This window comes from Dryobates pubescens, chromosome 35 (assembly GCF_014839835.1).
Source record: "Dryobates pubescens isolate bDryPub1 chromosome 35, bDryPub1.pri, whole genome shotgun sequence".
Taxonomy (NCBI): Eukaryota; Metazoa; Chordata; class Aves; order Piciformes; family Picidae; genus Dryobates; species Dryobates pubescens.
Window position 1 is genome coordinate 6054062 of NC_071646.1, and position 27409 is coordinate 6081470.

At 65.7% G+C, this 27409-nt stretch overlaps 1 protein-coding gene across 1 annotated transcript; it reads left to right on the plus strand.

The window, feature by feature from the left end:
- The first annotated feature begins 879 nt into the window (after positions 1-879).
- CPNE5 (copine 5) lies at positions 880-27396 on the plus strand. Its single transcript, XM_054176575.1, has 21 exons — positions 880-1046; positions 6272-6312; positions 6859-6905; positions 8674-8777; positions 9603-9642; positions 9730-9806; positions 10482-10541; positions 10657-10720; positions 11004-11107; positions 13110-13214; positions 16544-16585; positions 16704-16779; positions 18398-18451; positions 18759-18820; positions 19308-19354; positions 19472-19653; positions 23362-23489; positions 23591-23693; positions 25382-25439; positions 26094-26167; positions 27208-27396. Exons 1-21 carry the CDS (start codon positions 958-960, stop codon positions 27394-27396), a joined length of 1746 nt encoding a protein of 581 aa, XP_054032550.1. The 5' UTR covers positions 880-957.
- Positions 27397-27409: the final 13 nt, after the last annotated feature.

Genomic DNA, 27409 nt, shown 5'->3' on the forward strand with positions numbered 1-27409 from the left:
GGGCCCTGAGTCTGCAGCCGATGGGGCTGGGTGGGCACCGATGCCTGGCTAAGAGCATACTGGGGGCACTGGGGGCACTGGGAGCCTTCCCGGGCATCCAGGGGGTACCGGGGGGGGGCAGTACCGGGAGCCCCTGGGCGATACCGGGGGGGCGGGGAAGGGGACTGGGGCAATTCCGGCGGTCCGGGGGTGGCACTTGGGACCCGGGGGTGACACCGGGGGTAGCACTCGGGACCCGGGGGTGACACCGGGGGTGGCACTCGGGACCCGGGGGTGACACCGGGGGTGGTACTCGGGACCCGGGGGGGACACCGGGGGTGGCACTCGGGACCCGGGGGTGACACCGGGGGTGGCACTCGGGACCCGGGGGGGACACCGGGGGTGGCACTCGGGACCCGGGGGGGACACCGGGGGTGGTACCAGCGGCAATCTCGGGGGTCGAGGGCGGTACTGGGGGTCTTGGGGTGGTACCGGGGAGCTGGGGGCGATGCTGCGGGCGGTGCCGGCAGTACCGGCGGCCCGAGGCGGTACCTGGGAGGGCACCGGGAGCCCCCAGGCAGTAACGAGGGGAGGGGACCGGGGAGCCGGGGGCGATCCCGGGATCCGGGGATGATCCCGGGGAGCTGGGGGTGATATCGGGGGCGGTCCCGGGGGTCTGGGGGCGATCCCAGGGGTGGAGCTGGGGGCGATCCCAGAGGTCCGGGGGCGATCACAGTGTTCGTAGGCGGTACCGGGGCGGTACCGGGGCGGTACCGAGGGCGGTACCGGGACCCCGGGGGCGGTACCGTAGGAAACACCGGGGCAGCCCCTCGGTGCGGGGCCGGTACCGGGAGCCCCGGGCGGTGCCGGAGGCGGTCCCGGGGAGGAGCCGATCGCGATCCCGATCGCGGTGTCTGTGCTGGTGCCGGTACCGATTACCGGGGGCGGCTGGAGCGGGGCAGCGGCAGAGCCCGGGGCATGGCGGGCCTGGGGGGCCCGGAACCGGACAGCAGTCCCGGCCCCGGCCCCGTCCCGGCCACTCGGGTGGAGCTGACGGTGTCCTGCAGGTACCGGGCACCGGAGGCGGCGGGAGGCGGCTGGGGGCGGCGTGGTAGAGCGCTGGGATGTACCTGGGATGCACTGGGATGCGCTGGGAGGCACTGGGGAGAGGTGGGCAGTCGGTGTTGTGGGGCACTGGGATGCATAGGGATGCAGTGGGATGCAGTGGAAGGCACTGGGATGCACTGGGATGTGCTGGGAGGCACTGGGGAGAGGTGGGCAGTCGGTGTTGTGGGGCACTGGGAGGCACTGGGATGCTATGGGAGGCACTGGGATGCACAGGGGAGAGGTGGGCAGTCGGTGTTGTGGGGCACTGGGATGCATAGAGATGCAGTGGGATGCAGTGGAAGGCACTGGGATGCACTGGGATGGGCTGGGAAGCACAGGGGAGAGGTGGGCAGTCGGTGTTGGGGGGCACTGGGGGGCACTGGGATGCTATGGGGGGCACTGGGATGCACTGGGATGGGCTGGGAAGCACAGGGGAGAGGTGGGCAGTCGGTGTTGTGGGGCACTCGGAGGCACTGGGATGCACTGGGAGGCACTGGGATGCAGTGGGAGGCACTGGGATGGGCTGGGGAGAGGTGGGCAGTCGGTGTTGTGGGGCACTGGGGGGCACTGGGATGCTATGGGAAGCACTGGGATGCACAGGGGAGAGGTGGGCAGTCGGTGTTGTGGGGCACTGGGGGGCACTGGGATGCTATGGGAAGCACTGGGATGCACAGGGGAGAGGTGGGCAGTCGGTGTTGTGGGGCACTGGGATGCACTGGGATGCAGTGGAAGGCACTGGGATGCACTGGGATGCAGTGGGAGGCACTGGGATGGGCTGGGGAGAGGTGGGCAGTCGGTGCTGTGGGGCACTGGGATGGGCTGGGAGGCACTGGGGAGCGGGGGCAGCCGGCGGTGTAGGGCACTGGGAGGCACTGGGGTGCAATGGGAGGCACTGGGGAGCGGGGGCAGCCAGCGGTGTAGGGCACTGGGAGGCACTGGGGTGCAATGGGAGGCACTGGGGAGCGGGGGCAGCCGGCGGTGTAGGGCACTGGGAGGCACTGGGGTGCAATGGGAGGCACTGGGGAGCGGGACGCAGCCAGCGTTGTGGAGCTAATGGGAGCACTGGGAGCGCTGGGAGGCGCTGGGAGCCAGGAGGCTGCTGGTGGTGTCGGCTGCTGGGCGGCACTGGGGGGGGCAGGGGGATCGTGGCTGGTGTGGTGGGGGGCACTGGGAGATACTGGGAGAGCCAGGGGGTACCCAGGGGGCAGGGGACTGGGGGGGTCGGGGGTGGCACCTGGAACATGGAGGGCACAGTGGTGGGGGGCAGTGGGAGAGTGGGGAGCACTGGTGGAGGGGGTGGGGGGCACTGGGAAGCACTGGGAGAGCCAGGGGGTCCCGAGGGTATAGGGTGCTGGGGGGGCACTGGGCGATACTGGGAGAGCCAGGGGTACTGGGGGTGCAGGGTACTGGGGGGGGCACTGGGGGGGTCCGGGGGTGGCACAGTGAACACGGGGGGCACTCAGTGGTGGGGGGCAGTGGGAGAGTGGGGAGCACTGGTGGAGGGGGTGGGGGGCACTGGGAAGCACTGGGAGAGCCAAGGGTGCTGCAGGTAGGGGGTACTGGGGGGCACTGGGAAGTGGGGCTGTGAGGTGCAGGGGTTGTGGGGGGCACTGGGAGAGCCATGGCTACCAAGGGGGCAGGGGACTGGGGGGTCACTGGGGGGGCCCGGGGGGCACTCAGTGGTGGGGGGCAGTGGGAGAGAGGGGAGCGCTGGTGGAGGGGGTGGGGGGCACTGGGAGAGCCAAGGGTGCTGCTGGGGGGGTGCTGGGAGGCACTGGGAGAAGTGGGGGGGCTCTGCGGATGGGGGTGCAAGGGGGGAGCAGTTACGTCGGGGTGAGGGTTTTGGGGGATCCCCCCAGACGGATCCTGCCCCAAGTGGTGACGTCACGACGTGGGTGCCAGCCTGGGGGCCCTGGCGGGGGGGGGGGGGGAACACCCATGGGTGCTGGGAGCTGCCACTGTGGGTGCTGGGGGCCGAACTGGGGTGTTGGGAGGAACCCCCCCCCCGGCCCCTGCTGCACCCCAGCTGTGCAGGCCGGGGGGGTTCTGGGTGCTGGAGTGGCCCTTGGCCCCCCCGGATTGTCCTGGGTGCTGGGGGGGGGTGTCCCCCTTCCCCCTGCCAGCCACACCGGGTACCCCCCCTGGCTGCTGTGCCTCCCTGCCCGTGCTTGATGCCCACCCTGGGTGCCCTGTGCTCCCCCTCCCCCCCCCGAAAAGCAGCCCTGCTGGGTGCCCCCCCCCCCCCCCCCGCTGCAGCCGGTGCCCCCCCCGCCCGCTCCGACCTATTTTCCTCCCACGCCACCGGGGACACTCCGGGCCCTGGCCGGACGCTGCCGGCGCCGCCGCGGGGGGGCGGGGAAAGGTTCTGGGGACCCCCCCCACACACACACCCCGTGGCCCTGCGCCCCAACACCTGGCTGTGACCCCCCCCCCCCCCCCCCCCCGTGGGTGTGCACAGCCCAACACAGGCTGGGATCCCCCAGACATGGCTGCCCCCCCCCCAAACATGGCTGTGTCCCCCCCCCCAATGTGGGTGTGAACAACCAAACACATGGCTGGGACCCCCCCAGACACGGCTGGGCCCCCCCAGACATGGCTGGGATCCCCCAGATATGGCTGGGACCCCCCCCCCAATATGGCTGGGACCCCCCAGATATGGCTGGGACCCCCCCAGACATGGCTGGGACCCCCCAGATATGGCTGGGACCCCCCCCAGACATGGCTGGGACCCCCCAGATATGGCTGGGACCCCCCCCCCAATATGGCTGGGACCCCCCAGATATGGCTGGGACCCCCCCAGACATGGCTGGGAACCCCAGATATGGCTGGGAACCCCAGACATGGCTGGGACCCCCCAGATATGGCTGGGACCCCCCCCCCCCAATATGGCTGGGACCCCCCAGATATGGCTGGGACCCCCCCAAATCTGTCTGGGACCCCCCCCCATGGGTGTACACAGCCCAACCCACGGCTGGGACCCCCCCACAGAGCAGTGCTCACCACCCCCCCCCTCCCCCCCCCCGGCACCCCAGCACTGAGCACCCAGAGCAGGGCAAGGCCCCCCCGGCCCCCAACCTGCCTCACAGAGCACCCCTGGCTGGGCACTCACACCCAGCTCACACCCAGCTCACACTCAGCTCACACCCAGCCCACACCCAGCTCACACCCAGCTCACACCCAGCCCACACCCAGCTCACACTCAGCTCACACCCAGCTCACATCCAGCTCACACCCAGCTCACACCCAGCTCACACCCAGCTCACACTCAGCCCACACCCAGCTCACACCCAGCCCACACTCAGCTCACACCCAGCTCACACTCAGCTCACATCCAGCTCACACTCAGCCCACACCCAGCTCACACCCAGCTCACATCCAGCTCATACTCAGCTCACACCCAGTCCACACTCAGCTCACACCCAGCTCACACCCAGCTCACACCCAGCTCACACTCAGCTCACACTCAGCCCACACCCAGCTCACATCCAGCTCACACCCAGCTCACACCCAGCTCACACCCAGCTCACATCCAGCTCATACTCAGCTCACACCCAGCCCACACTCAGCTCACACCCAGCTCACACTCAGCTCACATCCAGCTCACACTCAGCTCACACCCAGTCCACACTCAGCTCACACCCAGCTCACACTCAGCCCACACCCAGCTCACACCTAGCTCACACCCAGCTCACACCCAGCTCACATCCAGCTCACACCCAGTCCACACTCAGCTCACACCCAGCTCACACCCAGCTCACACTCAGCTCACACCCAGCTCACACTCAGCCCACACCCAGCTCACACCTAGCTCACACCCAGCTCACACTCAGCTCACACCCAGCTCACACCCAGCTCACACCCAGCTCACACTCAGCCCACACCCAGCTCACACCTAGCTCACACCCAGCTCACACTCAGCTCATACTCAGCTCACATCCAGCCCACACCCAGCTCACACCCAGCTCACACTCAGCTCACACCCAGCTCACACCCGGCCCACACCTACCTCACACTCAGCTCACACCCAGCTCACACCCAGCTCACACTCAGCTCACACCCAGCTCACACTCAGCTCACACTCAGCTCACACCCAGCCCACATCCAGCTCACACTCAGCTCACACCCAGCCCACACCCAGCTCACACCCAGCTCACACTCAGCTCACACCCAGCTCACACTCAGCCCACATCCAGCTCACACTCAGTTTGCACTCTCATGCTCACACTCACACTCATTCCCACACTCACACTCATTCCCACACTCACACTGGCACACTTGAACTGATGCACACTCACTCACTGATACTCAGGTCACACTCACTCTCACACTCACATTGACACACACCTGCACTAAAGCACACTCATTCTCACACTGGGACCCTCATACTCACCTCACTCACACACTCAGCTTACACACACAGACTCACACTCAGCTCACACTCTCACACCTAGCTCACACACTCAACTCACACTCAGCTCACACATTCAGCTCACACCCAGCTCACACATCCAGCTCACACTCAGCTCACACTCACACCCCCAGCGCACACTCACACCCAGCTCTCACACTCAGCTCACTGTCATACTCACACCCAGTTCACACTCACACTCAGCTCACACTCAGCTCACTCTCACACCCCCAGCTCACACTCACACCCCCAGCGCACACTCACACCCAGCTCTCACACTCAGCTCACTGTCATACTCACACCCAGTTCACACTCACACTCAGCTCACTCTCACACTCACACCCAGCTTATGCTCACACACTCATCTCACACTCAGCTCACACTCACACCCAGCTCACACACTCAGCTCACACATCCAGCTCACACTCAGTTCACACTCACACTCAGCTCACTCACACTCAGCTCACTGTCATACTCACACCCAGCTTATGCTCACACACTCATCTCACACTCACACTCAGTTCACACTCAGCTCACACTCACACCCAGCTCACACACTCAGCTCACACTTCCAGCTCACACTCAGCTCACTCTCACACTCAGCTCACTCACACTCACACCCAACTCACACACTCAGCTCACACTTCCAGCTCACACTCAGTTCACACTCACACTCAGCTCACTCTCACATTCACACCCAGCTTATGCTCACACCCAGCTCACACACCCAGCTCACCCTCACCCTCACCCTCCCCCCCTGCCCCCCTCTCCCCGCAGGCAGCTCCTGGACAAGGACACCTTCTCCAAGTCAGACCCACGTGAGTGGGGCCAGGGGCCTTGGGGGGGGTGTGTGTTTGGTGGGGCTGAGGGTCTGCAGGGGTCTGGGGGTGTCTGGGGGGTGTCCAGGGGGTATTGAGGGGTGTCCAGGTGGTCTGGAAGGTCTCGGGGGGGGGGGGCGGGTCTAGGGGGCCCTTCAATGGGGTCAAGGGGTGTCCAGGGTGGGAGTGGGTCTGGGGGAGGTCCTGAAGGGTGTCCTGGGGGTCTGGGGGGTGTCCAGGGGGGGATCTAGGGAGGGGTCTTCAATGGGGTTGGGGGGTGTCCAGGGTGGGAGTGGGTCTGGGGGAGGTCCTGAGGGGTGTCCTGGGGGTCTAGAAGGTGCCCAAGGTGAGGGTCTGGGGGTACGGAGCAGGGGTCCCGGGAGGTATCCAGTGGGGCTGGGAAGCTTTGGGCTGTGTCCAGAAGGGGCTTGGGGGGTCTGGGGGTGCTCTGGGGGGTGGGGGCGGTCGGGGGGGGGTCCGATAGTACCCGGGGGGAGGGGGGGAGGGGTCCAGAGGGTGTGCAGGGGTCTGAGTGTGCCCCCCCAGTCTGCGTGCTGTACACCCAGCGCCCCGGCTGCCGGCAGTGGCGGGAGGTGAGTGCCCGGCGAAGGGGGGCAAGCAGCATGTTGGGGTGCCAGCCAATCAGCATCTTGGGGTGCTGGCCAATCAGCATGTTGGGGTGCTGGTCAGCTGGCCAATCAGCATCTTGGGGTGCTGGCCAATCAGCATGTTGGGGTGCTGACCAATCAGCATGTTGGGGTGCCAGCCAATCAGCATCTTGGGGTGCTGGCCAATCAGCATGTTGGGGTGCTGGTCAATCAGCATGTTGGGGTGCTGGTCAGCTGGCCAATCAGCATCTTGGGATGCTGGCCAATCAGCATGTTGGGGTGCTGACCAATCAGCATGTTGGGGTGCCAGCCAATCAGCATCTTAGGGTGCTGGCCAATCAGCACGTTGGGGTGCTGACCAATTAGCATCTTGGGGTGCTGACCAATCAGCATGTTGGGGTGCTGGTCAGATGACCAATCAGTGTGTTGGGGTGCTGACCAATCAGCATGTTGGGGTGCCAGCCAATCAGCATCTTAGGGTGCTGGCCAATCAGCATCTTGGGGTGCTGGTCAGCTGGCCAATCAGCATGTTGGGGTGCTGACCAATCAGCATGTTGGGGTGCCAGCCAATCAGCATCTTGGGGTGCTGGCCAATCAGTATGTTGGGGTGCTGGTCAGCTGACCAATCAGTGTGTTGGGGTGCTGGCCAGCCAGCCAATCATCAGTATGGGGAGGGGATGGCCAATCAGCATGGGAGCATGCCATCCAGGTAGCCAATCAGCATGTTGGGGTGCCAGCCTGCTGGCCAATCAGCATGTCAGGAGCGTTGGGGTGCCAGCCAGTCAGCATGTTGGGGTGCTGACCAATCAGCATGCTGGGGTGCAGCAGCCAGCCAATCAGCATGTTGGGGTGCCGGGCAGCCAGCCAATCAGCTGCCGGTGCGCAGCCAGCCGGCCAATCGCTACTGTCTGTCCCCAGAGAGGGGACACTTGGGGCCACCCCCGGGTCACCACTGGCCCCCCCGCCGCCTCCCGCCCCCCCGCCCACCTCCCCCTGCCCTGTAATTAGCGCCGGGGCTTAATTGAGGGGCTGGAGGGGCCTCAATGGCCGGGCGGGGCTCGGGGACAGCCCTGCCGCGAGGACAAAGGGGCACCTGGGTCCCTCGTGCCTGGCCGCCTGGCCCCTCTGCCACCCTCTGCCACCCTCTGCCACCCTCTGCCACCCTGCCTGCGCCAGCCCCCGTCGGGCTGCTTCTGCCTGTGTCCCTTGTGTCCCCCGGTCCCTCTGTCCCCCGGTCCCTCTGTCCCCATGTCCCTCTGTCCCCCGGTCCCTCTGTCCTCCAGTCCCTCTGTCCCCATGTCCCTCTGTCCCCGGGTCCCTCTGTCCCCATGTCCCTCTGTCCCCCGGTCCCTCTGTCCCCCGGTCCCTCTGTCCCCATGTCCCTCTGTCCCCCGCCTCCATGCCCCTTGTGTCTCTGTGTCTCCACGTCCCTGTGTCCCAATGTCCCCATCTATGTCTCCATCTCCATGTCCCTCTGTCCCAATGCCACTCTGTCCCCATGTCCTTGTGTCCCTATACCCATATCCTCGTGCCCCCACACTCATGTCCCCAACCCTGTGTCCCTGCACCCCCATGTCCTCATGTCCCCATCCCCATCTCCCCCTGGTGTCCCCATGTCCCCACTTCCCCATGTCCCCACACCCCAATAGCCTCCCGTGTCCCTGCTGTCCCCATGTCCCCATCCCCATCTCCCCCCGCTGTCCCCATGTCCCCACCCCCACGCCGCGGCGTCGCTGCTGTGCCCCTGCCGCAGTTCGGCCGCACGGAGGTGATTGACAACACTCTGAACCCTGACTTCCTGCGCAAGTTCGTCCTGGACTATTTCTTCGAGGAGAAGCAGAACCTCCGCTTCGACCTGTGAGTGGCCACCGTGGCCCCTGGGTGGCCCCACACTGTCCCCAGCCGCTCTGCTCCCCCCAGGACCCCACCACAGCCCTCCCCCAGTCGTGTGTCCCCCTCCTGGTGGCTCAGCCTGTGCCCGGGGGTGCCAGGCAGGTGCTGGCACTTGTCCCTGGCACTTGTCCCTGGCCCAGGCGTGTCCTTGTCACTGCCCACTCCCTGTCCCTGTCCCTCTCCCTGCTGTCTGCATTCCAGTGCCATTATCATCTCTGTCCCTACCCATTTTACTGCTCCTGTTCCTTCTCCTCCTCCTCCTTCTCCTCCTCCTCCTCCTCCTCCTCCTCCTTCTCCTTCTCCTTCTCCTTATCCTTATCCTTCTCCCTCTCATCACCACTCCTGTCCCAGCAGTGTCCTTGTCACTAGCCTGTCCCTCTCCCTGTTGTCTCCACTCCTGTGCCCTCACCATGCCTGTCCCCATCCCTGTCCCCACCTCCATCCCATCCCATCCCATCCCATCCCATCCCATCCCATCCCATCCCATCCCATCCCATCCCATCCCATCCCATCCCTGTCCCCAAGTCCAACTTGTCCCATCCCTGTCCCTGTCCCCATCCCCATCCCTGTCCCCACCTCTATGCCATCTCATCCCCATCCCCATCCCTGTCCCCAAGTCCAATTTGTCCCATCCCCATCCCTGTCCCATCCCTGTCCCCCCCTCCATGCCATCCCATCCCCATCCCTGTCCCATCCCTGTCCCCACCTCCATGCCATCCCATCCATGCCTGTCCCCAAGGCCACCCTGTCCCTGCTGCCCGAGCCAGCGGTGCCCTGCTCCGTCCCCAGGTACGATGTGGACTCCAAGAGCCCTGACCTCTCCAAGCACGTGAGTGTGCCCCCAGCAGCCTGCCCCTGCCGCCTCTGGGGACAGCCCCCGCTCACCAGCCCTGCTGTCCCCCTGCTGGCTCCACAGGACTTCCTGGGCCAGGCCTTCTGCACCCTGGGGGAGATCGTGGGCTCAGCTGGCAGCCGCCTGGAGAAGCCTCTGACGTGAGCCCCCCCCACACACACAACACCTTGTGCCTCAGTTTCCCCCCGGGGGTAACCTGTGCCAGGCTGCCTGTCCACACATCCCCACCCTCTCCCTCTCCCTGAACCTCTCCTTCTCCTTCTCCTTCTCCTTCTCCTTCTCCTTCTCCTTCTCCTTCTCCTTCTCCTTCTCCTTCTCCTTCTCCTTCTCCTTCTCCTTCTCCTTCTCCTTCTCCTTCTCCTTCTCCTTCTCCTCCTCCTCCTCCTTCTCCTCCTCCTCCTCCTCCTCCTTCTCCTCCTCCTCCTCCTCCTCCTTCTCCTCCTCCTTCTCCTCCTCCTTCTCCTTCTCCTTCTCCTTCTCCTTCTCCTTCTCCTTCTCCTTCTCCTTCTCCTTCTCCTTCTCCTTCTCCTTCTCCCTCTCCCTCTCCCTCTCCCTCTCCCTGGCAGGATGCCTGAGTCCTCATCTGGGTGTCCAGGATGGAGCCCAGCTCCTGGTGGCAGCCTCCCCATGTCCCTCACCCAGTTTCCCCTTGGAGGGGGGGGTGGGAGGGTAGTGACTTTTTACTGGGGGGTGGAGGGAGGGCTCTGAGCTTATTTTGGGCCCGGGGGGGGGGGGGGGGGGGGGGGGGGGGGGGGGGGGGGGGGAGGGAGGGGGGGAGGGGATGTCCCTTCTGTCACCCCTGTGTGTCCCAGCAGGATGGGGACGGCCGCCACACACCCCCGGGGCAGGAGGCCTGCTCCAGCCATGTCCAACGGGTGAGTTTTGGGGTGCTGAGGGGGGGGGGGGAGGGGGACACCGTGGTCACCACCTGTGGGGGTGTCCCCCCCACACCCCAACCCCACCCCCCTCCCTCATGGCCCCTCCTGGCAGGGGCATCCCGGGGAAGAAGTGCGGCACCATCATCCTCCTCGCCGAAGAGCTGGGCAACTGCAGGGTGAGCTCTGGGGACACCCCAAGGCCATGTGGAGGGAGGATGAGACCCCCCCCCCCACTTCCCCCCAACTCCCCCCCCCCCCCACTTCTGGGCCTTCCTCATCCTGGGGTGAGGAAGATGAGGGTCAGGCTTGGCACAGCCCCCGCGGGTTCTGGGGCTCTCGGTCTCTGCACACAAGGATCTGCATCCTGAGGTCCCCTTAGGGGGGGTGGGGGGACAGGGATGGTGATACCCCCCCCACCCCGACCCCCTCATCCCCCCCTCGCCGGTGTGCCCCCCCCAGGACGTGGCCACGCTGCAGTTCTGTGCCAACAAGCTGGACAAGAAGGACTTCTTCGGCAAGTCCGACCCCTTCCTGGTGTTCTACCGCAGCAACGAGGATGGCACGTGAGTGAGCGCCCCCCCGGCCCATGCTGACCCCCCCCCAAAAGAGCAGGGACCCCCCCAAACCCATGCTGACCCCCCCCAAACTGCAGGGACCCCCCCAAACCCATACTGACCCCCCCAAACACAGAGACCCCCCAAACACAGAGACCCCCCCAAACTGCAGTGACCCCCCCCAAACCCATGCTGATCCACCCCAAACACAGAGACACCCCCCCAAACTGCAGTGACCCCCCCAAACCCATACTGACCCCCCCAAACACAGTGACCCCCCCCAAACACAGAGACCCCCCCCAAACTGCAGTGACCCCCCCAAACCCATGCTGACCCCCCCCAAACACAGTGACCCCCCCAAACACAGAGACCCCCCCCAAACTGCAGTGACCCCCCCAAACCCATGCTGATCCACCCCAAACACAGTGACTCCCCCCAAACACAGGGACCCCCCCCCAAACTGCAGTGACCCCCCCAAACCCATGCTGATCCACCCCAAACACAGTGACCCCCCCAAACCCATACTGACCCCCCCAAACACAGAGACCCCCCCAAACACAGATACCCCCCCAAACCACAGTGACCCCCCCAAACCCATGCTGGCCCCCCAAACACAGAGACCCCCACCAAACCACAGCGACCCCCCCAAACACAGAGACCCCCCAAACCCATACTGACCCACCCCAAACCACTCTGACCCCCCCAAACCCATACTGACCCCCCCAAACACAGTGACCCCCCCCCAAAACAAACACTGACCCCCAAACCCATGCTGACCCCCCCCAAACACAGTGACCTCCACCCCTCCTTCCCCTCCCAGCACGGAGGTCACCTCCCCAGCCTTGAGAGCTCTTGGGAAGGGCAGGGGCAGAGGTTGGCACCTAAGGGCAGGGGCAGAGGCTGGTGCTTAAGGGCAAGGGCAGAGGTTGGCACTTAAGAGCAAGGGCAGAGGTTGGCACCTAAGGGCAGAGGCAGAGGCTGGTGCTTAAGGGCAAGGGCAGAGGTTGGCACCTAAGGGAAGGAGCAGAGGCTGGCACCTAAGAGCAAGGGCAGAGGTTGGCACCTAAGGGCAGGGACAGAGGCTGGTGCTTAAGGGCAGGGGCAGAGGCTGGCACCTAAGTGCAAAGGCAGGGGCTGGCACCTAAGGGCAGGGGCAGAGGCTGGCACCTAAGGGAAGGGGCAGAAGCTGGCACCTAAGGGCAGGGGCAGAGGTTGGCACCTAAGGGCAAGGCCAAGCCCAGGGAGCAGCAGAAGTTGGGCACTGAGCTGCTGGAGGGGAAAAGGCCCTGGGGGGAGGCAGGGGGAGGGTCCCTGGCCGGGGGGGGAGGTTGCCCTTGAGCCACCAATGTGCTCTGGTGGCCAAGAGGGCCAAGGGCAACCCCGGGGCAGAGTGGGGAAGGGGTCCAGAGAAGTTCTCCTCCCCCTGCTTGAGAGGGTCCAGAGCAGAGCCACAAAGATGATGAAGGCAGAGGAAGGTCTTCCTCATGAGGAGAGCCTGAGGGAGCTGAGGGTGAGCTGAGCTCCTCCAGCTTGGAGAGGAGCAGCCTGAGGGTGAGCTCCTTGCTGGTGCTGGAGCTGTGCAGGGTGCTGCCCAGAGGCTGGAGCCAGGCTCTGCTGGGGGATGCCCAATGCCAGCCCAGGTGGAAGCTGAGGCAGAGGAAGCTCCATGGGAACAGGAGGAAGGATTTTGTCCCTGTGAGGGTGACAGAGCCCTGGAGCAGGCTGCCCAGGGGGGTTGTGGAGTCTCCCTCTGTGGAGATAGTCCAAACCCCACCTGGATGTGGCCCTGGGTGCCCTGGCAGGGGGGGCCTGGCCTGGCTGATGCCCACAGGTGCCTCTCACCCCCTGGCACTCTCTGATTCTCCACCCTCAGCATTGGGCTGACCTGGGTGGAGGTCTCCCAACCTCACCTCTTGGGGCGGGGGGGGGAGGGAGGGGGCGTGCTGGGTCGGGTTGCCCACCCAGCAGGGTGCCAGGCTCCTTGTGCCAGGCGCCTGTGTGCCCTCCTCAGCTTCACCATCTGCCACAAGACGGAGGTGGTTCGGAACACGCTGAACCCGGTCTGGCAGGCCTTCGCCATCCCCGTGCGCGCCCTCTGCAACGGCGACTACGACCGGTGGGTGCCGGGGGGCTGCCGGCTCCCGGGGGGCTCCTGGGGGGCTCCCGGAGGGCTCCTGGGGGGGGTCCGGGGGGGTTCTGGGGCACCCACCCCCAGCCCTCCCTGCACGCCTCAGCTGAGCCCCCTGGGCGAAGGGGCTCCGTCACACAGCCGTCCCCGACGGGGTGTGCCCAGCCTCCGAAGCGGTGCCACAGGCTGGGTGATGGATGGATGGCTTCCATCCTCATCCTCCTCCTCCTCCTCCTCCTCCTCCTCCTCCTCCTCATCATCATCATCATCATCATCATCATCATCATCATCACAGAGCCATCCTCAGTGGGGTGCTCCCACCCTCCAAGTCAGTGCCACCAGCTGTGGGTGCCCCTGGGCTCCCAGCGGCTCTCACTGCCTGCCTCAGGTGACCCAGCTGGGTGATGGATGGATGGCTTCCATCCTCCTCCTCCTCCTCCTCCTCCTCCTCATCATCATCATCATCATCATCACAGAGCCATCCCCAGTGGGGTGCCCCCACCCTCCAAGTCAGTGCCACCAACTGTGGGTGCCCATGGGCTCCCAGCGGCTCTCACTGCCTGCCTCAGGTGACCCAGCTGGGTGATGGATGGATGGCTTCCATCCTTCTCCTCCTCCTCCTCTTCTTCTTCATCATCATCATCATCATCATCATCATCATCATCATCATCATCATCATCACAGAGCCATCCCCAGTGGGGTGCTCCCACCCTCCAAACCAGTGCCACCAGCTGTGGGTGCCCCTGGGCTCCCAGCAGCTCTCACTGCCTGCCTCAGGTGACCCAGCTGGGTGATGGATGGCTTCCATCCTTCTCCTCCTCCTCTTCATCATCATCATCATCATCATCATCATCATCATCATCATCATCATCATCATCATCATCACAGAGCCATCCCCAGTGGGGTGCTCCCACCCTCCAAACCAGTGCCACCAGCTGTGGGTGCCCCTGGGCTCCCAGCAGCTCTCACTGCCTGCCTCAGGTGACCCAGCTGGGTGATGGATGGCTTCCATCCTTCTCCTCCTCCTCTTCATCATCATCATCATCATCATCATCATCATCATCATCATCATCATCATCATCATCACAGAGCCATCCCCAGTGGGGTGCTCCCACCCTCCAAGTCAGTGCCACCAGCTGTGAGTGCCCACAGGCTCCCAGCAGCTCTCACTGCCTGCCTCAGGTGACCCAGCTGGGTGATGGATGGATGGCTTCCATCCTTCTCCTCCTCCTCCTCTTCTTCATCATCATCATCATCATCATCATCATCATCATCATCACAGAGCCATCCCCAGTGGGGTGCTCCCACCCTCCAAACCAGTGCCACCAGCTGTGGGTGCCCCTGGGCTTCCAGCAGCTCTCACTGCCTGCCTCAGGTGACCCAGCTGGGTGATGGATGGATGGCTTCCATCCTCTTCCTCCTCCTCCTTCTCCCCTCCTCCTCCTCCCCCCCCCCCTCCTCCTCCCCCCCCCTCCTCCTCTTCCTCCTCCTCCTTCTCCTTTTCCTCCTCTTCCTCCTCCTCCTTCTCCTTTTCCTCCTCTTCCTCCTCCTCCTTCTCCTTTTCCTCCTCTTCCTCCTCCTCCTTCTCCTTTTCCTCCTCTTCCTCCTCCTCCTTCTCCTTTTCCTCCTCTTCCTCCTCCTCCTCCTCCCTTCCTCCTCCTCCTCCCTTCCTCCTCCTCCTCCCCTCCTCCACCTCATCCTTTTCCTCCTCTTCCCTCTCTTCCTCCTCTTCCCCCTCCTCCTCCTCATCATCATCACAGAGCCATCCCCAGTGGGGTGCCCCCACCCTCCAAACCAGTGCCACCAGCTGTGAGTGCCTGTGGGCTCCCAGCAGCTCTCACTGCCTGCCTCAGGTGACCCAGATGGATAATGGGTTCCTCCATCATCATCATCATCATCATCACCACAGAGCCATCCCTGGGGATGTGCCCCCTCCCCAAAACCACTGCCACTATCTGATTGTCCTCTTCTGTGGTGCCCTCAGGCTTCCAGCAGCTCTCACTGCCTGCCTCAGGTCACCCAGCTGGGTGATGGACAGGTCCCATCATCATCATCATCATCATCATCATCATCATCATCATCATCATCATCATCATCATCATCATCATCATCAATCATCATCATCATCATCATCACCATCACCATCCTCCTCACCTCATCACCACAGAGACATCCCTGGGGCTGTCATACCACCACCACCAAAACCAGTGCCACCAGCTGTGGGTGCCCACAGGCTTCCAGCCTCAGTTCACCCAGCTGGGTGATGGATGGCTTCCATCCTCCTCCTCCTCCTCCTCCTCACCATCATCACAGAGCCACCCTTGGGGATGTCCCCCCCCTCCCCACCAAACCCGGTGCCACCAGCTGCTTGCCCTCTCTGGTGCCCACAGCCCTGCCCAGCCCCCTCCCCGTGCCTCAGTTTGCCCTCCTGAGCCCCCAGGCTCCTGCCACCCATCCCTGGTGAGGTGACCCCCTCCCCAAACCCGGTGCCACCAGCTGCTTGCCCTCTCTGGTGCCCACAGCCCTTCCCAGCCCCCTCCCCGTGCCTCAGTTTGCCCTCCTGAGCCCCCAGGCTCTCTCCCCCACCCTGGTGAGGTGACCCCCTCCCCAAACCCGGTGCCACCAGCTGCTTGCCCTCTCTGGTGCCCCCAGCCCTGCCCAGCCCCCTCCCCGTGCCTCAGTTTGCCCTCCTGAGCCCCCAGGCTCTCTCACCCCCCCCGAGGAGGTGACCCCCTCCCCAAACCCGGTGCCACCAGCTGCTTGCCCTCTCTGGTGCCCACGGCCATGCCCAGCCCCCTCCCCATGCTGCAGTTTGCCCTCTTGAGCCCCCAGGCTCCTGCCACCCATCCCTGGTGAGGTGACCCCCTCCCCAAACCCGGTGCCACCAGCTGCTTGCCCTCTCTGGTGCCCCCAGCCCTGCCCCAGCCCCCTCCCCATGCCTCAGTTTGCCCTCCCGGGCCGCGGGCTTGGTCCCCATGGCAAAGGCAGGGCCGGGGGGGGGTGGGGGGCGGGGGGGGGGGTCCCCTCCCCTCAGCCAAGTGGCACCAGCTGCCCGTCCTGGCACAGGAGCCTCGCGTCGTGCCGCCGGCTTGGCCCCTGGTGGACGTTGCTGTGGCAACAGAGGATAAAAATATCCCTCCGAGAAAGCCTGAGGAGGAGGAGGAGGAGGAAGGAGAAGAAGGCCCAAGGAGGCGTCAAAACAAACCCATGGGGACCCATCCCGGCCCCTCCCCGGGCGGGGGGGAGGGTTTGGGGGGTGGGGGATGGGGGGTGGGGGATGCCGGGGGGGGTGGCTGTGACCCCTCCTCGCCTTGCAGAGCCATCAAGGTGGAGGTGTACGACTGGGATCGGGACGGAAGGTGAGCCGGGGGAGGGGAGGGGAGGGGGGGGACCCCCACCCCGGGGACCCCCAGCCCGGGGCCCCCCCAGCCCTGTGCCCGCAGCGCCGCTGATGGGCACCCCCCTGGCACCCCCCAGCCACGACTTCATCGGGGAGTTCACCACCAGCTACCGGGAGCTGGCCCGGGGGCAGAGCCAGTTCAACGTCTACGAGGTGAGGGGCACCGGGACATGGCGGGGGCTGGCTGCACCCATGGGTGTCACGGCCCTGCTGCTGCGCCCGTGGGTGCCATGGGCCCTAGGGTGTCCACACTGCACCCATGGGCGCCATGGTCCCTAGGGTGTTCATGCTGCACCCGTGGGTGCCATGGGCCCTAGGGTGTCCACACTGCACCCATGGGCGCCATGGTCCCTAGGGTGTTCATGCTGCACCCGTGGGTGCCATGGTCCCTAGGGTGTCCACACTGCACCCGTGGGTGCCATGGTCCCTAGGGTGTCCACACTGCACCCGTGGGTGCCATGGTCCCTAGGGTGTTCATGCTGCGCCCGTGGGTGCCATGGGCCCCATGGTCCCTAGGGTGTTCATGCTGCACCCGTGGGTGCCATGGTCCCTAGGGTGTTCATGCTGCACCCGTGGGTGCCATGGTCCCTAGGGTGTCCACACTGCACCCATGGGTGTCATGGCCCTGCTGCTGCACCCGTGGGTGCCATGGTCCCTAGGGTGTCCACACTGCACCCATGGGTGCCATGGTCCCTAGGGTGTTCATGCTGCACCCGTGGGTGCCATGGTCCCTAGGGTGTCCACACTGTACCCATGGGTGCCATGGTCCCTAGGGTGTTCATGCTGCACCCGTGGGTGCCATGGTCCCTAGGATGCCCACACTGCACCCATGGGTGCCATGGGTCCCTGCTGCTGCACCCGTGGGTGCTGTGGTGCCTGTGCTGCACCCATGCATCCTATGGTCCCTAGGGTGTCCATGCTGCACCCATGGGTGCCGTGGCTCCTATGTTGCACCCATGAGTTCCACGGTCCCTGTACCGCACCCACGGCTGCCATGGTACCTGTGCTGCACCCACCCATGGGTGCCATGGTCCCTAGGGTGTCCATGCTGCACCCATGGGTGCCACGGACCTGCTGCTGCACCCATGGGTGTCAGGGTCCGTAGGGTGTCCACACTGCACCCATGGGTGCCATGGTCCTGCTGCTGTACCCATGGGTGCCATGGTCCCTAGGGTGATCATGCTGCACTCACAGTTCTCATGGTTCCTGTACTGCACCCAAGGGCTTTATGGTCCCCAGGGTGCCTGTGCTGCACCCAAGGGTGCAGGAAATGCCCAAGGTCCCCGTGCCACACCCCTGCAGTGTCACCTTTCCCATGCTGCACCCCTGGCAATGAAGGTCCCCAGGGTCCCCTTTCTGCACCCATGGGTGCTGTGGTCCCCAGAGTGCCCATGCTGCACCCCTGGGCATTATGGTCTCCAGGTTCCTTGTACTGCACCCTTGGGTGTCGTGGTCCCCAGGGGGGTTGTGCTGCACCCATGGGTGCCAAGGTCTTTGTGATGCCCCCCTGGACTTTCTGGTCCCTTGGGTGCCCATCCTGCACCCTTGGGTGTAGAGGTGCCCAAGGCCCCCCCGCTGCACCCCACGGCTGGCCTGGTTCCTCTGCTGTACCCCAGGGTCCCCAGGCAGCACCCTGGGGTGCCGCAGTCCCTGTCCCCCAAGGTGCCTGCGCTGCACCTCTGGGTGTCACAGCCCCCCCCAGGTGCCCTCCTGCCCCCACCCCGGGGTGCTGTGGCACCCGTGGGGAGCAGCTCTCCTCTCCCCCCCCCAGGTGGTGAACCCCAGGAAGAAGATGAAGAAGAAGAAGTATCTGAACTCGGGGACGGTGAGGGCAGGGGGGGCACGGGGGAGGGACACGGGGGAGAGGGACACGGGGGAGAGGGACATGGGGGAAGGGGACATGGGGGAAGGGGACATGGGGGAGAGAGGACCCGGGAGAGGGGGACACGGGGGAGGGGGACACGGGGGAAGGGGACATGGGGGAAGGGGACATGGGGGAAGGGGACATGGGGGAGAAGGGACACGGGGGAAGGGGGCACGGGGGAATTGGGACACGGGGGAGGGGGAGAGACTGTAGGGGGCCCGGGGGGGTGCCGCCGGTGTCCCCCGGCCCAGCCCCGTGTCCCCCGCAGGTGACTCTGCTCTCCTTCGCCGTGGAGTCCGACCACACCTTCCTGGACTACATCAGGGGAGGGTGAGCAGCACCGGGGCCTCCCCCAGCCTCGGCCACCCCCAGCCTCAGCCACCCCCAGCCTCAGCCACCCCCTGCCTCGGCCACCCCCTGCCTCAGCCACCCCCAGCCTCTGCCGCCCCCAGCCTCTGCCGCCCCCAGCCTCGGCCACCCCCTGCCTCTGCCGCCCCCAGCCTCTGCCGCCCCCAGCCTCGGCTTCCGCACGCTGGGGGCTGGGCGGGGGGGGGGGGGGGGGGGGTCCTGAGGAGGGTGCCCCCAGCACCCATCGTGACCTCGGGGGGGTGCAGCCTGGGTGCAGGAGGATGAGCTGGGAGGTGAGGAGAGCTGCACCCACCCTCGGGTGCCCAGCCCCCCCGGGAGATGGCAGGCCTGCAAGCCCCGTGGGGGTGGCCAGGGGAGGGGGGGAGGGGGCTGCGTGTCCTCCCCCCAGCCCCAGGGGTCGCATCCTGCCTCGCCCAGCTCCCCTAAAGCCGCTCTCACCCTTGCCCAGGACCCAAATCAACTTCACGGTGGCCATCGACTTCACCGCCTCCAACGGTGAGCCGGGACCCCCCCGCGGCCGCCTTAACGAGGCGGGGGGGGGGGGACGTTAAATCGATGGGGGGGGGAGGGGAGGGGGATGGGTTCGGCTGAGCACCCCCCCGGCCCCTGCAGGGAACCCCTCCCAGTCCACCTCCCTGCACTACCTGAGCCCCTACCAGCTGAACGCCTACACCATGGCCCTGAAGGCCGTGGGGGAGATCATCCAGGACTACGACAGCGACAAGATGTTCCCTGCCCTGGGCTTCGGGGCCAAGATCCCGCCCGATGGAAGAGTGTCCCACGAGTTCCCCCTGGTGAGCAGCAGCAGGAGGAGGGGGAGGAGGAGGGGGAGGAGGAGGAGGAGAAGGAGAAGGAGAAGGAGAAGGAGAAGGAGAAGGAGAAGGAGAAGGAGAAGGAGAAGGAGAAGGAGAAGGAGAAGGAGGGGGAGGAGGAGGGGGAGGAGGAGGGGGAGGAGGAGGAGGAGGAGGAGGAGGAGGAGGAGGAGGAGGAGGAGGAGGAGAAGGAGAAGGAGAAGGAGAAGGAGAAGGAGAAGGAGAAGGAGAAGGAGAAGGAGAAGGAGAAGGAGAAGGAGAAGGAGAAGGAGGGGGAGGAGGAGGAGGAGGAGGAGGAGGAGGAGGGGGAGGAGGAGGAGGAGGAGGAGGAGGAGGAGGAGGAGGAGGAGGAGGAGGAGGAGGAGAAGGAGAAGGAGAAGGAGAAGGAGAAGGAGAAGGAGAAGGAGAAGGAGGGGGAGGAGGAGGAGGAGGAGGAGGAGGAGGAGGAGGAGGAGGAGGAGGAGGAGAAGGAGAAGGAGAAGGAGAAGGAGAAGGAGAAGGAGAAGGAGAAGGAGAAGGAGAAGGAGGGGGAGGAGGAGGGGGAGGAGGAGGGGGAGAAGGAGGGGGGGAGGAGGGGGAGGGGGGGGAGGAGGGGGAGGAGGAGGAGGAGGAGGAGGAGGAGGAGAAGGAGAAGGAGAAGGAGAAGGAGAAGGAGAAGGAGAAGGAGAAGGAGAAGGAGAAGGAGAAGGAGAAGGAGAAGGAGAAGGAGGGGGAGGAGGAGGGGGAGGGGGAGGAGGAGAAGGAGGGGGGGAGGAGGGGGAGGAGGGGGGGGAGGGGGGGGAGGGGGAGGAGGAGGAGGAGGAGGAGAAGGAGAAGGAGAAGGAGAAGGAGAAGGAGAAGGAGAAGGAGAAGGAGAAGGAGAAGGAGAAGGAGAAGGAGAAGGAGGGGGAGGAGGAGGGGGAGGAGGAGGAGGAGGAGGAGAAGGAGGGGGGGAGGAGGGGGGGGGGAGGAGGGGGAGGAGGAGGAGGAGGAGGAGGAGAAGGAGGAGGAGGAGGAGGAGGAGGAGGAGGAGGAGGAGAAGGAGAAGGAGAAGGAGAAGGAGGGGGAGAAGGAGGGGGAGGGGGAGGAGGAGAAGGAAGGGGGGAGGAGGGGGGAGAGGGGGGGGAGGGGGGGGAGGAGGGGGAGGAGGAGGAGGAGGAGGAGGAGGAGGAGAAGGAGAAGGAGGAGGAGGAGTCCCCAGGGAGGGGTGTGGGGAGAGGGTGGAGTCAGCCTGTGAGCCTTTTGCGGCGGCACAGAAGGGGTGGGGAGAGGAGGAGGGCAGCTCGGTGCAGGGGGGAGCTCTGCCGCGGCTTCGGGCGGGTTTGGGACTCTGCCTCCGGGGCCACAGGAGCAGAGAAGTATAAAAGTCATAGAAGCAGAGAAAAAGCCTCAAATTGTACAATCCACAGCAACCCCAGGCAGGGCCACAGGCTGAGAGCAGCCAGGCAGAGAGGGACCTGGGGGGAGTGGGGGAGAGCAGCTGAACAGGAGCCAGCAGTGTGCCCAGGGGGCCAAGAAGGCCAAGGGCAGCCTGGCCTGCAGCAGGCAGAGTGTGGCCAGCAGCAGCAGGGAGCTCATCCTGCCCTGTGCTCAGCACTGCTCAGCCCACAGCTGGAGTCCTGTGGCCAGCTCTGGGCTCCTCAGGGCAGGAAAGAGGTTGAGCTGCTGGAAGGTGTCCAGAGAAGGGCAACAAAGCTGGGGAGGGGTCTGGGGCACAGCCCTGGGAGGAGAGGCTGAGGGAGCTGGGGTTGCTTAGCCTGCAGGAGAGGAGGCTCAGGGGAGACCTTCTTGCTCTCTGCAACTGCCTGAAAGGTGATTGTGGCCAGGCAGGGGTTAGGCTCTTCTCTCAGGCACCAGAACAAGAGGACACAGTCTCAAGCTGTGCCAGGGGAGGTTCAGGCTGGAGGGGAGGAAGAAATTCTTCCCAGAGAGTGAGACTGGCCCTGGGGATGTGCTGCCCAGGGAGGTGGTGGAGTCCCCATCCCTGGAGGGGTTTGGGAAGAGCCTGGATGAGGCCCTTGGTGCCATGGTTGGGTTGATCAGATGGTGCTGGGGGAGAGGTTGGACTGGATGATCTCAAAGGTCCCTTCCAACCTGGTTCATTCTATTCCATTCTACTCTATTCTATTCTATTCAGAGGGGGGTGGAGGGGACCCCAGGGCTGTGCTGACAGCAGCTCTGCACCTGGGAGGTGGTCAACGAGCCCCAGAGTGCAGCAGTGGCTCAGCTCTGCCTGGCTGATGTGAGGCTTGGGCTGGAAACCTTCAGAGCAAGGCACAGGAGTTGTGCTGCCCCTGGCTGGAGGGCAGGAAGCTCTCAGAGGGGCAGGGAAGGGAGCTCCAGGCTCAGGCAGCTCCAAGCCCCTGCCATGGGCAGGGACACCTCACACCACAGCAGGTTGCTCACAGCCACCTCCAGCCTGGCTGCAAACACCTCCAGGCAGGAGGCTTCCACCACCTCCCTGGGCAGCCTGTGCCAGGCTCTCACCACCCTCCTGGGGAAGCTTCCTCCTGTGGGAGGGATGAGTGGGCACTGAGGGGAGTGGAGCTCCATGGGGTTGGACTCACTGATCTCCAGAGGTCCCTTCCAACCCCTAACATCCTGAGAGCCTGGGAGTTGGTTTGGTTGGAAGAGAAGAAGTTGTCCTCCTGGCTGAGAGAGCCAAGGGTGTCCTGGGGGGGTCATGGAGAGGAGTGTGGCCAGCAGTGCAAGGGAGGTTCTGCTGCCCCTCTGCCCAGGGAGGAGCTGGCAGGAGCTGGTGGGAGCCAGAGAAAGGCTGGGGGGAGCAAGGTGGAGTTTGGCAGGAACTGCTGGGAGCCAGGGAGGAGCTGAATAGGGTAGAGGCTGGCAGAAGCCAGGGAGGAGGTGGTAGGAGCAAGGTAGAAGCTGGCAGGAGCCAGGGAGGAGGTGGTAGGAGCAAGGTAGAGGCTGGCAGGAGCCAGGCAGGAGCTGGCAGGAGCAATGCAGAAGCTGGCAGGATGCAGTGGGAGCCAGGGAGAGGCTGGGGGGGAGCAAGGTGCAGCTCGGCAGGAACTGCTGGGAGCCAGGCAGGGCTTGGGGGGAGCCAGGGTGGTGTTGGGGGCAGCTGAAGAGGAAGCACTGGGAGCAAATTGGAGCTCTTCAGCTGTGACCTCCCTGCTTCAGCTGTGCCCAGAGCTGTGCTGAGTCCCCAGCTCTGGGCTCCCCAGCTCAGGAGGGACAGAGAAGTGCTGCAGAGAGCCCAGGGGAGGCTGGGAAGCTGCTGAGGGGCCTGGAGCAGCTCTGGCAGCAGCAAAGGCTGAGAGCCCTGGGGCTGAGAGCCTGCAGCAGAGCAGCCCCAGAGGGCAGCTGAGCAATGCTCAGCAAGAGCTAAAGGAGCTGTGGGGGGCAAGAGGCTGGGGCCAGGCTCTGCTGAGTGCTGCCCAGGGCCAGGCCAAGGGGCAAGGGGCACAGAGTGGCAGGCAGGAGGTTGGAGCTGAGCAGGAGGAGAAAGTTGTTTGGGGTGAGGCTGCTGGAGCCTGGAGCAGGCTGCCCAGAGAGGTTGTGGAGTCTGCTGGGGTGGAGAGCTTCCAACCCCCCCTGGGCACTGTGCCCCTGGGCAAGCTGCTGGGGGAGCCCTGCTGGGGCAGGGGCTGGGCTGGGGGAGCCCTGCTGGGGCAGGGGGGGGTTGGGCAGGGTGCCCCTTGCAGCCTGCCCCACGCCCTGGGGGCTCTGCCCTTGTGCCCTGCACAGAACGGGGACGCAGCCAACCCTGCCTGCAGCGGCATCGAGGGCGTGCTGGAAGCTTACCACCAGAGCCTGCGCAGCGTCCAGCTCTACGGCCCCACCAACTTCGCCCCCGTGGTCAACCACGTCGCCCGGTAAGGGGGTCCGGGTGCCAGCCCCCCCCGCCCCAAATCCCCTTCGCCCCCGGTGGGAGGATCTGCAGCGCCCCCTGGCGTCACTCAGCGCTTGTCCCCAGCTCGGCGGCGGAGGTGCTGGACGGCTCGCAGTACTTCGTGCTGCTGATCATCACCGACGGCGTCATCTCGGACATGGCACAGACCAAGGAGGCCATCGTCAACGTGAGTGCCCCCCACCCCCCGACGGGCGCCTGTGCTGCGCCCCCTGCCCGTCCCAGCCCCCCCCGGGCCCCCCCTCGCCGTGCTCGCAAGCGGCACAGTCCCCAGCGCTGCACCCCTCGGGCCCTGCGGCGCCTGTGCTGCCCCTGGGGGGGGTCACAGGGGCCGAGCGTGGGCTGGGCACCCCCTGGCTGGCACCCTCTGGTGGGCGTGGGGGGCAGCAGCTGGCTGGGGAGCCCCGAGCAGGATGCCCAAGGTGGCTGTCGTGGCCCTGGCTGCAGGATGCCCACTGTGAGCCCAGCAGGGACCTGGGCACGGGGTCGTGGCACGAGATGCCCAGCACAGCCCCAGGTGCACGATGCCAGTCAGAGCCCCTGGGCACGGGATGATCATCGTGGCACTCAGTGCAGGATGCCCATCATGAGCCCAAGGGAATGATGCCCATCATGGTGCTGGCACAAGGTGCCCACCATGGCACTCAGGGCTGGATGCCCATCATGAGCCCAAGGGAATGATGCCCATCATGGTCCTGGCACAAGGTGCCCATTATGGCACTCAGTGTAGGATGCCCATCAGGAGCGCAAGGGAATGATGCCCATCACGGTGCTGGCACAAGGGAATGATGCCCATCATGACTCTCAGAGCAGGGTGCCCATCACAACCCCAAGGGAATGATGCCCATTACAGTCCTGGCACAAGGGAATGATGCCCATCATGGTCCCGGGCACAAGGTGCCCACCATGGCACTCAGGGCTGGATGCCCATCATGAGCCCAAGGGAATGATGCCCATCATGGTCCCGGGCACAAGGTGCCCATCATGGCACTCAGGGCTGAATGCCCATCATGGTCCCGGGCACAAGGTGCCCACCATGGCACTCAGGGCTGGATGCCCATCACGGTCCTGGCACAAGGGAACGATGCCCATCATGGTCCCGGGCACAAGGTGCCCACCATGGCACTCAGTGCAGGGTGCCCATCATGACCCCAAGGGAATGATGCCCATCACGGTCCTGGCACAAGGGAATGATGCCCATCATGGTCCCGGGCACAAGGTGCCCACCATGGCACTCAGGGCTGGATGCCCATCATGGTCCCGGGCACAAGGTGCCCATCATGGCACTCAGGGCTGGATGCCCATCATGGTCCTGGCACAAGGTGCCCACCATGGCACTCAGGGCTGGATGCCCATCATGGTCTTGGCACAAGGTGCCCACCATGGCACTCAGGGCTGGATGCCCATCATGGTCCTGGCACAAGGTGCCCACCATGGCACTCAGGGCTGGATGCCCATCACGGTCCTGGCACAAGGGAATGATGCCCATCATGGTCCCGGGCACAAGGTGCCCACCATGGCACTCAGGGCTGGATGCCCATCATGGTCCTGGCACAAGGTGCCCACCATGGCACTCAGGGCTGGATGCCCATCACGGTCCTGGCACAAGGGAACGATGCCCATCATGGTCCCGGGCACAAGGTGCCCTTCCCAACCTGCCCCCTGGGTGCCCACCATGAGCAGGCAGCAGCACTCATGCCAGGGTGCCCACGGGGGTGCCCCCCCCGGAGCTGCCTGCCGCCACCCCGGGCAAAGAGGCTGCCCCCGGGGCCGGGCGGGTGCTGGGGGGGGCACCTTTGGGGGCACCACTCCAGCTGGGGGCCTCTCCCCTGCTCCCTCCCCCCCCGGCTGCTGCAGGCTGCCAGGCTGCCCATGTCCATCATCATCGTCGGAGTCGGCCAGGCTGAGTTCGACGGTGAGCCGGGGGGGGGGGCTGGGGAGGGGGCGGGGGGGGCCCAAGAAGCATTTTGGGGGTGTCTGGGGGGGGTCCAAGAAGGATTTGGGGGGGGGGGTCCGAGGAGGATTTAGGGGGATCTGGGGGGGAGGTCCTTTGGCCACTGGAGAACCAGGGATTGAATTGGGCAGGGCTCAGCTGGTGATGACTGAGAGCCCCCCCCGCCGTGTTTTGGCTTGGGGGGGTCCCTAGAGACCCTCCCCACACCCCCACACCCCCTCCCCAGTCACCAAAGCCTCCCCCCCACCCAAATTCCCAGTCCCACTCCCCTGCCTGCACCTCCGGGGGCTTGGGGGGGGGCTGCTGAGGCTGGGGGGCTGCTGGGGGGGGATTAAAGGGGTGCCCCCCGCATGGAGTCGGGGGGAGCTGACCCCCCCCCCCCTTCTGTCCGTGTGTCCCCCCCCGAATCCCCACCCCAACCACCAAACCCCCCCCCCCCCCGGTAATTCCCAGTCCCACTCCCCTGCCTGCTTGCAGCTGCTGGGGCTTGGGGGGGGGGGGGGGGCTGCTGAAGCTTGGGGGGCTCCTGGGGGGCGGGAGGGGGATTAAAGGGGTCCCCCCCCGCATGGAGTGGAGGGTGCTGACCCCCCCTCTGTCCGTGTGTCCCCCCCCAAGCCATGGTGGAGCTGGACGGGGATGATATTCGCATCTCCTCCCGGGGCAAGGTGGCTGAGAGAGACATTGTGCAGGTGCGGAGCGCCCCCCGGCGGCTGGGGAGTGAGGGACCCCCCCCAGAGTAGCATCCCCACTGCTGTTGGGGTGACCCCAACTGGTCCCAGCATGGGGGGGGTGAAGGGAGCGACTGGGACACTTAGGGGGGGAGGAGGAAATGAAGGGAGGGCACCGGGATTTGGGGGGGCACTGGGAGGTGATGAGGGGCACTGGGGCAGGGTGGGGGGCAGTGGGAGATGCTGGGGGGCACCGGGAGATGCTGGGGGGCACTGGGAGATGCTGGGGGGTACTGGGGCATGGGAGGGGCACTGGGGCATGGGGGGGCACTGGGAGATGCTGGGGGGCACTGGGGCATGTGGGGGGCAGTGGGAGATGCTGGGGGGCACCGGGGCATGGGGGGCACCGGGAGATCCTGGGGGGCACTGGGGCATGGGGGGGGCAGTGGGAGATGCTGGGGGGCACCGGGAGATGCTGGAGGGCACTGGGGCATGGGGGGGCACCGGGAGATGCTGGGGGGCACTGGGGCATGGGGGGGCACCGGGAGATGCTGGGGGGCACTGGGGCATGGGGGGGCACCGGGAGATGCTGGGGGGCACTGGGGCATGGGGGGGCACCGGGAGATGCTGGGGGGCACTGGGGCATGGGGGGGCACCGGGAGATGCTGGGGGGCACTGGGGCATGGGGGGGCACCGGGAGATGCTGGGGGGCACTGGGGCATGGGGGGGCAGTGGGAGATGCTGGGGGGCACCGGGAGATGCTGGGGGGCACTGGGAGATGCTGGGGGGGGCAGTGGGAGATGCTGGGGGGCCCTGGGGCACGGTGGGGGGGCACACTGGCACATGGGGGGAGGGGGCCGGGACACGAGACGAGCAAAGCTGGCCCGGGGGGCACCGGGACGTTGAGGAGGGGGCGGGGGGGGGGCGGGGGACCAGCGGGCCCGTCGTGGGCCACGGAGAACCAGATTAGCCTCCACCTCCCCAATGCCCCCAACCCCCTCATTCCCCCCCATGGCCCCCCTCCCCCCAAAGCCTGAGCCCCCCGCTCTGTGCCCCCCCAGTTCGTGCCGTTCCGGGACTACGTGGGGGGCGGCAGCAGCCCGGTGCTGAGCATGGCTCGGCTGGCCAAGGACGTGCTGGCCGAGATCCCCGAGCAGTTCATCTCCTACATGAAGGCTCGGGGCATCAAACCCCAGCCCGCGCCCGCCAGCCCCGACCCCCCCGGCCCCCCGCTGCCCCCCGAGCCCTGATCGAGCCCCCCCC

Excerpts from the sequence above, each read along its gene's own strand:
- CPNE5 (XM_054176575.1), top strand. The coding sequence starts at position 958 with ATGGCGGGCCTGGGGGGCCCGGAACCGGACAGCAGTCCCGGCCCCGGC. Across the intron at positions 10,721-11,003 it reads AAGAGCTGGGCAACTGCAGG|GACGTGGCCACGCTGCAGTT; the intron begins GTGAGCTCTGGG and ends TGCCCCCCCCAG. Across the intron at positions 16,780-18,397 it reads GCCAGTTCAACGTCTACGAG|GTGGTGAACCCCAGGAAGAA; the intron begins GTGAGGGGCACC and ends TCCCCCCCCCAG.